This window comes from Thermobia domestica, chromosome 16 (assembly GCF_964235325.1).
Source record: "Thermobia domestica chromosome 16, izTheDome1.hap1.1, whole genome shotgun sequence".
Classification (NCBI taxonomy): Eukaryota; Metazoa; Arthropoda; class Insecta; order Zygentoma; family Lepismatidae; genus Thermobia; species Thermobia domestica.
The window spans coordinates 60,345,368-60,359,392 of record NC_137469.1 but is presented as its reverse complement, the minus strand read 5'-3'; the positions used below and the strand labels follow the sequence as shown (position 1 = coordinate 60,359,392).

At 35.7% G+C, this 14,025-nt stretch overlaps 1 protein-coding gene across 1 annotated transcript in view; it reads right to left on the bottom strand.

The window, feature by feature from the left end:
• Window positions 1-14,025, bottom strand: part of Dg (Dystroglycan) — a 406,462-nt gene that overhangs the window by 15,741 nt on the left and 376,696 nt on the right. The window contains exons 9-11 of the mRNA XM_081742426.1: window positions 10,044-10,289; window positions 5,909-6,058; window positions 1,401-1,624 (exon numbers count right to left, since the gene is read on the bottom strand). Of these exons, the coding sequence (XP_081598552.1) occupies window positions 1,401-1,624; window positions 5,909-6,058; window positions 10,044-10,289 (620 nt within the window). The remainder of the gene's footprint in view (window positions 1-1,400; window positions 1,625-5,908; window positions 6,059-10,043; window positions 10,290-14,025) is intronic.

Below are 14,025 nucleotides of genomic sequence, written 5' to 3'. Positions count from 1 at the left end.
AAGAGCTTGCAAGAACCGTAGAATGTAAAATTAGAAATTTCTATTCGGTTTTCTACGGCACATGCATTAAGCCTTTAATACACTAAAGTACGAACACCTATATATTTTGTCCATAGTTCCGCAGCACCCGAACTGTCTAATGGTCAACCAATGAGTCCGCAGTGCGCTGTTGTCAAATCTCCGGTGAGAAAGTCAGCTTTCAGCGAGCCTATGTTGCATGTAGCAGAGATGCTCGATTCACTAACAACATCCAGTATGTTATAACAATACAAAAATATGATACTAATAACATCATCATAGTATGTGTCTTATTAATAATACTATTTTCTGTTACAAATGTGATATGAATATGTAATATATTTCTTTTGGTTTGGGAGTTCACGAGACAAGCAAATTAATGTAAATGTCCTTTAGATTATAACACACAAAGAGTGGGAAAGAGGCGAAGTGAGGGTAAAGCAACGAAAATTAGTGTAATAGTTGGAGGATTGTTCAAATGGTTTTTAAAGTTTGTTGTGATTTCATTAGTACATATAAAATCACAACCATGATACAGTGTTCGATATATGGACACAAGACTGTCCAATCACAGCAGGGGTCCGTGGTACAATCCACGTCGTCCGAGATGAGGGTACCGATCTCGAGAGTGAGTGACTGTTCTCAGAAGTGGACTGGTTGGCGTAGCGGGTAATGAATCGGCCCGGTATGCCGAAGGTCCCGGGTTCGTGTTCCGGTTCAATCACTTTTTTCACTCTTTGTGTGTTATAGACTTCGCACTCTAGAGGATCTGGTGTGTTTAAAAAAAAAAATGTTGTTTTGTTCTTTCATTAGTATACTTTAGATTAATTGGCGCAGGTACGTACGTCGCTTATAACCACATTCAGATCCATGAGAGGATCGAACTTAGGGTCCCTTAGACCGAAGGTCAATGTGCTACAATTTTATTTATTTTTTTATCCCGAGACAAAGAAAAATAGGCACCAGGAAACAATTAAGTGTTGCGCACCAATTTATGAAATACAAATACGAAATACACAGTGGTCTAACAATAGAAACACTCACCTTTGATGCTAAGTGTCAATTCAAATCGTCACAAGCTTGCGGTGGAAACGTGTTCATGGGTTTTCTCGAGAGTTTTCTATTTCCTCCTATTATCTTAACTACATTATTTCCTCCATATTCATGAATTGTGTTTATTATGTATCTGCTTTAGCCTATAGGCCATAAAAGCGCGAGTTCAATTAAACATATATAAGCGTTTACTTGTTAGTAGTTGCTCAATAACTCTGGAAATTAGATATCAGTTAGCTATAAGAAAATGTTCCGTGCATTCATCAACTAACTATATAGTTACTTTTTTCTTCGAAAGCAGAAGAAATTAACCGTACTATTAACATTACCTGAGAGCTTTTCCTGCTGTAACTTGTATCTTCTGTAATCGCTGTCTAATAGTTGGTCGGAAGTTTTTAGCGCCGTACTCTGTTGTCTCCGTTGGTATCGTCAGGGAAGGTTTAATTGGCTTGCCTGGAGTGGTTTGAGTTGTTACATTCTCGGTCGTAGTAGTGACGAAATCGGTTGTGTTGCCTGCTGTTGGTGAACTACTTGTAGGTAAAGGTTCTGTAACCTGTAAGCAAACAATTCATTAATAATCAACAAACAACATGATTAGCGTTTTTACGCTTATCCACAATCATGCTTTTACAATAATAATAATAATATCTTACGAAGTGTACCGGACAAAGAATACACACATATACAGGTTCTCAGGTTCTTTACAAGTAGGTGTATCCCTGCCAAAAGATGTTGATAGTCTTTTTATTTTTTTTTTCTTTCTTTCTTCAGGTGATCTGATCTGTAAAAATGTACTTTCTGAAAAGCGAACAACCATGGTATGCCGTTGTCTGTGTGGAAATACGAACAGGTACAAGATTTCACCCTTAAGTCAAAATAGACGAAAAAATAACGAAGCCAGCCGAAACAGTCAAGTTTCTTGGTCTTCTGATAGATAATAATTTGTCCTGGTCTCAACATATTGCAAAATTATCTCATGAATTATCCTCTGTAATATTCCCAATAATGTCACTTGTTACCATTTTAAGCAGAAAAGGAATACTAACAGCTTACCATGCACTGTTCCACAGCAAAATCCGATATGGAATAGCCTTTTGGGGTTCATCCACTGAATTTAAGAAAGGTTTTACACTCCAAAAGAAAGTAATAAGAAAAATCATCAATACTTCATATTATACTTTTTGCAGAACGCTATTCAAAGACCTAAATATTCTTCCACTTCCTTCATTGTATATATACGAAACTTTACTTTTGGCCCACAAGAAACATGAATTGTACAAAACGAACTCTGATAAACATGGATATAATACGAGAACGAAGTCACATCTCCAAGTTCCTCTTTATAAGACCAGTTTATTTTCGAAAACTCTTTAACTCATTGCCTAATCAAATTAAGTTTCTTACAAACATGAAAGTTTCAAAAAGTCAGTACATACTCCGTTGCTAAATCACTGCTTTTAGTGTGCTAAGTTGTAAATGTAATTTTTGTGCATATATTTTTCTACTTTCTCACCAAAAAGAGTATAAGGACACCACAATATTTTATCATGTTTTTCTATCGTCTAGGAAATATTGTAAAAGTAATTATGTTTTCAGCACAATATGAATATATATTTGTATAATTAAATCATTAACATGTTCTATACCATATGGCAATCAGTCAATGTAAATGGTTATTGAACGCCGCAATAAAATTCAATTCAATTCAATAAGACAATGTATTAGGAACACTGTCAACAAATTCAAGAGAACTGGCAGCGTGCATGATGAAGTGATCTGGGAGGCCATCCATAGTATATAAATAACTATTCATATTTATTTGGTATAGTATATAAATAAATAATCCGTCCCACAGAATAAACTATTATTATTATTATTACTATTATGAGAATTTACCCTTAAACATGTAATTTTACTTACCTCCATGTCATTTATCGATTCATACATACGACGCATATTTGCATAATATTGTACTCAAGCAAAAATTAAAATTTACACGTTAATCCTAATTACTAAATCTTATTAACACTTTGAATCTTGGGCTTATGTAATCAAATGTTCGTTTTCATTGACATTTGAAACTTAAATACTAAGATTTTACTTATCGAGTGTATAAAACACATTGCTATATCATCAAATTATCTAGTTACATTCCTATCAATTTCTCCTCCAATATTTCGAATGGGATACTCAGCCATTCATTCTCAGAGTGAGAGAGAGAGAGTTTAAGTCCTTTCCCACAACACGATCTAGGCCCTAGACAATGTGAAGATCGTGTTGAGGAAAAGGACTTGAATCAGACCTCAGGGGCCTCTATGTGTCCCTGAGGATGAAGTTTTAAGCATCGCATTCGAAATATTGGAAGAAAACTTGATAGGAACATTACTAGCTTGAGGTGCGTAAAAAAAACTTTGCCCGTAATTTCTCCCACTTTTACAACCAATTTCTAAGAAAATATATATTTATTGTTCAACTAATGTTTTTTCTTCAATATTGAGCACGTCAAAATATGAAAACAAAATCCAATTTTTACTTGTATACTTTATTATTTATTTTTTAGTTTAAAAATAAGGATTACAATTAGGAATTAGATTTATGGGCTGTCGACATCTAAGGTCTTTTAGCCCATCACGTACACTCATGTCCAAAATTATTGTCGCATGTCGATAAATATGTTGTTGTAGGAATATAATTCCCTAACGAATTCGCCCGGTATTTCTTATAATGTTAGTATGTGTATAATCGCCAAAGACATGTGTATGGCAAATTTCATGTCAAAAGAGCAGTAAATAAGAACAATAGAACGATATTAAAACTTTCTTGTTCATTTAGCAACATATTGTTTTACTCATTCTAATTATCGTATTTATAATACTTTTGCTATGAAATTTACCACAAATATACATTTCCCGATTATACACAGAGTATCAGTATTAAAAGTACACTGCAAAATCATTAACATATTATATTGTTACAAGAAGACAGTTATACATATGCGACAACCATTTTGGACATGAGTGTACATGAGGGATGACGTCTCCCGGCGAGCACACTATCCGATGAAAGGGAAAGAAGAAAGGATCGAGGAAGGAAGGAAGCTGCCTGGGACCATTATTTTAGGCACCACCCCGGCATTTGCTTGGAATGAACGAGTGAAACCCACGAAAAACCTCACTCGAGACGGATGGTCTGAAAAAGCTGTTACATTTTTTTCGACTGAGCGTTCCCACCAAAAATCGAACCCAGGATCGCTCGCACTAAAGGCGAAAGCGTTAGCGACTACGCCATGCGGGGCCATTAGTTCAAAAATATATAAGTAATAGGAGGTTCAGTATCTATTTATACTATTATTAGACATGTCAAATAAATAATTTTATATCCTTTTTATTTTTTTAATTTTTTTTTTTCAATTTCTTATCAGGGATGTGAATTGAGCAGACATAACGAAATTCTAATATGGAAACAACGCATTTTAATCTAAATATGACACTGTTTACTTTCTTGCAAATTTGAAATATGATTTATTCAAAATACAGAGAATAGTTGAAAATAAGTTACTAAAATCAAAACTCAATGATAGAGGCAACTACGTCTATTACTTCTGGTTGTAACAAAGGAATAAGATCACAGATAAAACCTGTTCCTCGGACGCTGAGTCCATATCAGAAATGCATTACTCCCTATCTCTTATTGCTTTTGTTCTACGGAGATTATTATTGAAACTGGAAGCGCTAATTGATGTTTAACACGTCCAATTCCAACAGAGGAATAAATTCACAGATGAAACATGTTCTTGCGGTACTGAATCTGTTTTTAAAAAAAAATAATAAAAAAAGCTTTTCGATATCTCTTACGGTTTTTGCTCTATGGCAGTAAGTAATGAAACCGGAAGTACTAACACATTTCAACCACCTCCGTTTTTGGTAGAGTGTTGTGGGTGATGATGATATGTTCTTTTATGAATCGAATGCAAAAAATCGCTTGTTATTATTTATTACAATGAACGTTAAAACTGGCAATGACTGACTTATCACTTCCGATTCGAGTAGAGGGTTAACAGAGGAGATGCAGGGTGTCTACTCAAATTTTAAAATGAAATTTCGTGACTTTTTTTGTGACATTTTCTTTACCAAACCATAAAATTTCCTAACATTCTCAAAAGCGAATCTGAGTGCAAATTAGGCCGAATATTTCATTCATGCCATAGAAGAATGCTTTGCTTGCGATTTAGTAGCGCTATTTTTGGTGGTGAATTTTGACATTTTATAGAACAAAATTTTCCAGTCTGTGTGTATATTTGTACAGATAAATAAAATTCGTAACGCGAAAGCTAAATTTCGTGACTTTTTCTTGATTTTCATGACCGTTTTCTGATTTCGTGACTTTTTCATGACTTTCGTCACCCTGAGATGGCATCAATTCTTGGGACGCTGAATCGATTACCAAAAATCAATTGCTTCTCGCCTTGTTAGCGTTTTTGCTCTAATACCTGTCAACAGACGGATGCACATAGCTATTTTACTTAGCTATAAAACTTCTGACACTTATGCACAGCATAGTTTGGGAGTGTAAATAATAAGTTTTCTCGAAAACCACGCATGATGGTTTACACTCACGCATTTTGTTGTTTAGATCTATCGATTGGTATATGTATCATCTACAGATTTTTTCTCTCTTTTTTTTAAATATCAAGTTGATTAAAAACAAAATTGAAAAACATTTCCTAAAAAAAATCTCAGAAAACCAATTAAAACTCAGTAAAGTTTATATATTTATTCTAAAATCCCACTTCCAATAAAATGGACGAAGGAAAAAAATGAAATCACAACAAACGTACCTGAGTTGTTGAGGAATCCGGGGAAATGGAAGACTCCACTTCAGTTGTGAACACTGGCGTTGCCGATGGAGTAACCATAAATTCATCATAGGCCCTGCTTGGCTCAATTAGTACCTCACTACTTAGAATACGAGATGGACGAATAGGTACCTAAATGATAATAATAATAATAATAATAATAATAATAATAATAATAATAATAATAATAAACTTACCTTTATTGATTTATTACCCATATTGTTTACGAAAATAATGAAAATTTAAGAATTACTGCACTAGAAAATACAAATTATTTTATACTTTCACAATATGTTCTTTTTACTTTTAAATAGTAATTAAAGACCAGAAAAAGCAAGAAGTTATTGTTGTTAAAAAATTTTTCGTTATTTTTGGTTGTTTTGCCGAACTTTTTGCTGGTAGACGCTGTATATGCAGTCCATACCAAAATTATCCGTAACAAAGTTCAACTACAACCTCCCTTTTACTCAAAGAACAAGGTTTATAAATCTGGGAAGTCAGCTTAAACTTCCATACAAATTTAAAAAAAAAAAAAAAATCTAGCGTAACAGTTCTTAGAAAGAGAAGAGCCGACATGCCGGCTTGCGGCTCTCATGTCTTTAGGGTAATTGTGTAGTCAGCAAAAAAGCTTTTCCCCCTGTTAATGCTGATTTTTTACAAGATCAGAGTTCGCTACTTCTCTTTTATTTTTTTTAGCTAGCTCCCCAATTGCCCTCATGATGCTGGATACATGTTGTAATGGCAACACCACGTGGTAAGTATGAACGGTCACTTATCTTTCCTCTGACCAGAATCATTAGTGCTTGACTTCCCCCTGATTTTATGAAAAAGCAATATTCCAGTTCGGCTAGGGCGCTGGCGCCCTTAGGTGCATTCACGAATTTAACAATTTTCAACTTCGTCCATGAACTGTGATTTTAACCTTGCGACTTTTGTTCACATCTAGATGTCAGTGCACCCTGCATGAATTGCAAAAGAACATTTCTTTTAATGATATACTTCGAGCACATTCTAAGGGTTCTACTCGAATCTTAAACCTGCATTTTTTTTTTCTTTTCCGACAAAGAAATTTAAACAGATTGAGTGTCTAGCTTGTCAACATGATCACGGTACTCTAAATTAGTGCTTAGTTACGTCCTTGGTTGTTTATAATAGTAATTATTATTTTCAAAAAATTTATATGAATCAAGATTACTGGCTTATTTGGATTCTAACGGCTCCTTTCATCAATAAGGCTAGATAAAATGTGGATTACGATACAACAGGTAATCTGTGCTTCATGAGCTCTGAAAATCACATCAAGCCTTACGCATTAGAAGAAGAAGAAAAGATGTCTAAACAAACACTAGCTTAAACTAAGGGACAGTATCTACAGAATCAATTTTAATATTAATATGTTTACACCTTTTATGTTACGATTTCATGCTTAGAGGAGTATTTCACTCTACAAATTTTTCATTTTGTTTAAACTGAAATATTGATACTGATTTCTTTGATATATTTGGTAGTTCATTATAAGTTTGAGTTGCTGTAATTATTTTTATACCATTTATAACTGTATGAACTTAGTGTAATAATTTCATTTATTTGTCTGGTATTTGAAGTATGAATCTCTTTTTAGTCTAGAAATCTCAGGACACCATAATTATCGTTCTATTCCATTGTATGAAAAATTCTGAGATTTTTTGCAGGGTAAAGCAAAAGTCAGATAACATATCGAAAAAATATATTTAAATGATATGTTCAATGTGGCAAATGCCTTCTTCTCGAATGCAGGAGTTCGTGCTTCCATGTTATTGTGACAGAAGTCAATGTCTTCTGCGACATTTAAAGATCATCGTGCAAGGAACACCAAAGCTATCAGTTCTTATAGAATTTCCAAAGAGTTGGAAAAGTCAGGGAATTCAGATTACTTGTAATAAGTTCTGGAAAAGTCAGGGAATTTTAAATACGCATTTTTACTTCTCAGCATCCATTCCTCTTTTTGCAGTGCCCACCTATTTGGTAGGGACTTTTTTATAAAATAAGTTAATTTGTTTTGCAAAACTTCTATACCTACACTCACTCACACACATACACACACACACACTATAAACATGAACATGCATAATATAGAGCGTTTCTCTCTCAAGTTCTCGAACTCTGATTTTAAAAATTCATTGTTGAGCAACAATGTAATGCTTTTAGAAATTGGTGCTTGTGATTGTGTGTTGATGTTGTTGGAACATACAAATCAACACTAGATGATAATCAACAACGATGTATGGACAGTAAGCAGCACGAATGAAAGCCAGATGTCCAGCTGAAAACGCGCACGAATTCAGTTCACCTTGAGTCTTACACGGGAGCAGAGGGTTGCTGTTTTGGAAGCTTCTTTAAAGTTAAATTATACGAACGCTGTATAGAGATCTTTCATATATTTCTCAACACTTCTTCATCTGAGAAAACAACAATGTATGATTTAGTAAAAAGATTTCTCGAAACAGGGAACGATGCAGGTAAGCCAAGGAGTAGACGACCATCAATTTTCACACAAAATGTTCTTGTAGATGTTGGTCAAAAATTGCAGAACTCCCCTAGGAAGTCTCTCAAACAGCTTTTACATGCGATAGGAAAAATCTTTGTTATCTTGTCATAGGGCTGCAAAACGTCTGAAGTTCCAAGCATACAAAATGCGAATAGCTGAAAGCTGCACTCATTGGATTCTCAAAAACGCACAAATTATTGTCAGTGGTTCAACAGATTCACGTGGACGATGTGGTCAACAAACTAAACAAAATATTTTTCAGTGATATGGCTAGTTCCATTTATGTGGAAACGTGAATAGCCAGAATATTCGGATATGGGCTATGGAAAATCCTCATGCAGTACTTGCAGTACCATTTCATTCCATGAAAGTGAGAGTATGATGTGCAATTTCAAGGAGAATTGCCGGTCCAGTTTTTTCAACATGACTGTTGATTCAGAAATGTATAGTGACATCATCACTTAATTTATAGCTTTGCTTGAAGAAGATGAACGTTACTGTTGGCTCCAACAGGATGGAGCAACGAGCCATATATCAAATGAGTCAATGGAGATGCTCAGACATTTCTTTGAGGATCGACTGATAGCGAAAAACTAGTGGCTGCTTCACTTGCCACACTTAAGCCCTTCAGATTTTTATTTCTGGGGCTATCTTAAGAACACAGTATATAAAAACAATTCAGGACCTGCAAAATATAACCAGAGCAGTGAGTGACATTCCGGTCACAACATTGCACTAAGTGGCCTCCAATACGTGTCGTTGTGTTAAGTTGTGCCTATCAGTTGATGGTAATCATTTCCGACATATTCTAAATGTTAAACTTTGTTTTGTATCCTTATATAAGAACAAACTGTAGTTACATATAAATATTTTCATGATATAATAATTCAAATATAAAAAAAATATAATTGTTTATAATCTTATTAAACTGGAGTTTGGGAATTTTAGAAACACACTGTACATGAGGAACTCCTTGGCCGAGAAAAATATAATTGCTTTTTTACATTATGAATAGACCTGGAAATTTATAAATCGTGACTTGCAAAACCTACAAAAGTCAGGGAATTCATGATCGCTGAATAAGTGGGAAAACTGTTTTACTATACTAACACAAATCTTGTGTATGAGGAAGCAACAAATGGGAGAATACATTCAAGCACAGGGTTACCGCATAGGAAATAACATTTGAATGTCAGTTTTCAAGTATGTAGGGATCCAAGAAGGTAGAAAAAATGTTGAAAATATAGTAAAGTAAAGAAAAGCGTATTAGGATACACAATGATTGCCGCAGAGGATAGGATATTATGAAAATATTTCCACAACTCTTCTACATCCTTGGAATAAAGGAAACGGATTATGTAAGTTTTAAGGATATAACCTGACTTTTGACTAATCCTGTATTATTTTAATTAACATACGTATAAATGTTCAAGTATTAAACTGCTTATTTTAAAACTCAAAAAAGTAGTGAACACGCATAGCATGGAAGACTGCTGGACAGTATAACGGAAATCTTCAAGCCACAGATTTAGTTTTAGCATATTAACTGTTAGAAAGATGACATGATACAAGAAAATTAACTGAACCTACCACAACAGGCGTGCTCATGATTGAACCAGCAACCACTGGACTAGTAGGCAATCTGCTGATAGGAGCTGTCGTAATGCCAGTCACATGATGAACCCTGTTAGCTTCTCCATGGTGATGCCTATGAGCATGAGAGGTTGTAGGCTCTGGAAAGATAGGCGAGGCCATCGTAGGAACAATACGCGATTCTGGAGTAGTTTCTTCGTAATCTTCCATTGTGTCTTCATCTACATAGTCTCCTGAGCCAACCTGCAATCAAAAAGAAAATCAAAATTGTAACGCGTTTTTCTTTTTCTTCTATTTTTAAATTCATATACATGATATGATCGGCAAAACTTATTGAAGGCTGGATCTAAAATTGAAATCTTTTAGTTTAACGTGTCACGCATATGCCCTTGGCGCTAAGGGAATATGATGGGAGAATTAGTGGAATGAGAATATGAGGCGAAACGGGAGTACTCCGAGAAAGCCCAGAGACACGATCTTGCGGGGATCGAACCAGGGAACACACACACACACATCAGAGGTACGCTTTCTACCATTAAGCCACTGTGTCTCCTGACTGGATCTAAAAGTAAGCATGGCATTAAAATATTACTTATTACTTATTTTCAATGACGAACTTCCAGGTACAATAGACAACAATAGCCTTCTACAGGATCCGAACCTGAGAACTCTCACAAAAAATCATGTTTTACAGGAATTACAGATTTCTCGTACAGAAGCAAAATCCGTCTTTAAACAATGGAGCGAAATGTCAACATTAATGTGTACTACCAGACTCATGTCTTGACTGAAATGTACAAGAATAAAAACCCAGCACTGTATAGATAAGACGTGAACCAGATAGAACTACACTAAGATAAGGCATCCACCTACAAGGCAAAAACATCGCTGGAATCCTATCACCGTATGGAACAAGGAGCTGGGATTGCGAAAATCCTCTTCTCTGACAGATGCCATCCCAATGGACTACTGTGCTTTCAGACTCCTCAAGCGGCGCCTGTCCCATCGTCGAGTGTACAGTCCCCGGCATCTGGAAAGTAGGGATGCGCACGAGACAAGATTTGTGGCTGTCTCGTCTCGAAAATGTGCTGTAAAAGTGATGTCTCGACTCGAAAAATATATATTTCTCTATTGAAAGAGCCGTGTCTCGACTCGAATTTTGTCAGGAAAATCCTGTCTCGACTCGTCTCGTGCGCATCCCTAGTGGAAAGCCTGTAAAGGAGAATGGGATGCAACACCCATGATCCAGCTGCAACGCAGTCTCCTGCAAAGGGAACTCCGATGCCGGGCAATAGTCAGTAGAAGTGGTCTGCAGATCCAACACAACCGGTGGTGGAAACACGGAATTTCCTAGGTACGTGGCAAATTCAAATTCGGCTCAATATAAATGAATGTAAGAGAACAAGAATGCTGATAGATGATAAACTTTAAGAATGTTAGGAAAATATATTCATGTATCAATGTTTTCTTTAAACGATGAGGTATACGAAATTACATTTTCTTTTTTTCATTTGTATGCCGTTTCCTCAGGGGCCGTGTTGAAACAAGTTTACAATGTAGATAATTATCTAATATCAATAAATAAACAAGTACCTAATTAGAATGAAATTAAGTTGAGAGTATATCCAATATAAAGTGCTCTCTCGTAGCCGATTAATTAGAATATAGATCTATGGTGCGTGTGATCCTGAATTTGATTCACAGCTCAGTCCCAGATTTTTTTTTTTTTTTTTTTTTTTATCTTGACCTAGGATTGTGCAACAGGCAGGACCGTATTTATATACATTGTGCGTCCCTGTGCTCTAAATAATTTGCCGCCCCCCGCAGAAACCCCTTCCCCGAAAACGACTAATATTAGAGTTGAATTCATAACTTTTGGGCTCGCTGAGATGAACAGAGTTTTAATCTGATTCAATTTTAAGGTCATACACCACTTCCCAGGGAGGGGGCGAGATTTCAAAAGTAATCGAAAACGACAGATATTGATGTTGAATTCATAATTTTCGAGGTCGCTAAATTTAACGGTATCAGTTTTGATTATGTTCAAGTTCATCCTTAACCTTTGGGGTGAGGATGGGAGAGGATGACATTGTAAAAATAATTAGATAATTAGTAACTACTGTAATTAGAGTGAATTAAACACATTAACATATTTTCTCGCGCTTGCGCGGGACTTTGCGGGTTACTAGCTTTAAATATTACTTTCTTGTGAATCTTAAAATAATTCCAAAATTTTGCCGCCCCGTACTCGAGCACAGAATAGCACTTACCTAAATACGGGCCTGGCAACAGGTAGGGAGTTAATCTGAATAAAAAGTTATCAAACGTTAGTTTGAAAAGGACAGAAATAATGGGACGCGAACTTCTAAATAAATTGGAATAGTAAGTAGTAACATCCCAGTTCAACTCCCTTTTGTTTCTTATTTGAACGTCCTACGAATGTGCTCTGAGATTAAGGGAGACATTGATGATAACGAAATGGTCGAATGAAGAAATTGGGAGGAAACGGAAGAATCCTCGAGAAAACCCAAGCACACAGAGTGTGTTTACCGGAAAGCCAACTTGTTGCGAACTGTGATCGAACCAAGATCTCCATTTTTCAAAGGTGAGTGGTCTACCACTGAGCCACCGTGGCTCTTACTTCTCTTTTAGTTCCATCTTCCTCTTTCATTTTTTCTTCTCGTCTGACATTTTTTGTTTGTTAATTTCTTCGGCAATTTCCCACTTAACAAATTTAGCACTTTCTTTTTATTTTGCAATATCCTTAACAATTTAACTTGTATTGCACCTTTCATCTTATCTTCAGAAAAAAATAGCATACCGACTTGAAATAAAACTAAACTCCTGGCACAATGGCTCTTAAGAGGGTCTAGGGCCCACCAGCCGACTCGTAGCTTTAGAGTGATGTGTGGGCAGTACCTCGGCTCCCCTCACCATAATTCTAGCTTCTAGACCAGAGCAGCTCCCCAATTATGCTCACGATACTGCTCACAATGTCAACACCAATTGGTGAGTAAGAATATTCATCTCTCTTCTAGGAGAGATGGGATGACTCAGTGGTAAAGCATTCACCTCTGGTACTAGGAGTCCGTTGTTCGATCTCAACTCAAGTGAATTTGTGTTCGTGTTCGTGGGTTTTCTCGGGATTTTCCTGTTTCCTCCCACATTATAATTCTACCAACTACCTCACCATTATTTACTTTCAGTTTTCATCATGGGCGGAGTTAGGAATTAGTTGCTGGGGGCAGATCTTTTGTCCACTGGGGGGCACGGTTAATACAAATAAGAATGGCATTTTTATTTTTTGTCAGAAAGTTGGGCGGGGGGCAAATACCCCCCTATGCCCCCATAGCTCCGCCCATGGTTATCATCCGTCTCCTTTATTCTAAAGGGCATAACCGTCAGACGCAAAAACAGAAACTTGATTTCATTCCCATCTTTCCTCTGACCGGACACAGTAGTAACTGATTTTGCTGATCTCACGAGAACTGAAACTTCAATGCAGCTAGGGTGTTGGCTAACGAATTGAAATTATAGAACAAATTCTATACAAATGCATCGAGTTGTAAATACTAGCATTTGTTACAATTAAAGCAGTAATTGTTATTGAGACAAATATATATATATATATAACTGTGAAACTAAGAAATGGCGACAGTATGTCAATTTTACATACCAAAGAAAGAAGATTGCAACATCTTCACAATGAGGCATTGTTTATTATGTTGAGGGAGTTGTGACACGTAAAATATCTTAAAATATCTCACATTATATGGGAAAATGCGGTAGAAGTATGAGCCTATGTTACATGTTTCTCTAACCGAATTAGCAAGAAAACTAATGAAATGGATGGAAGTACCTAACATATGAAGAATGTTACTAAAATTCTGGAAATTTCAATTTTGACTTACTAATTTTCATCTATATTACATTGTAGTTTTTCAATATAAATTCCACTTAATTGCGTGTAATTGTCCCA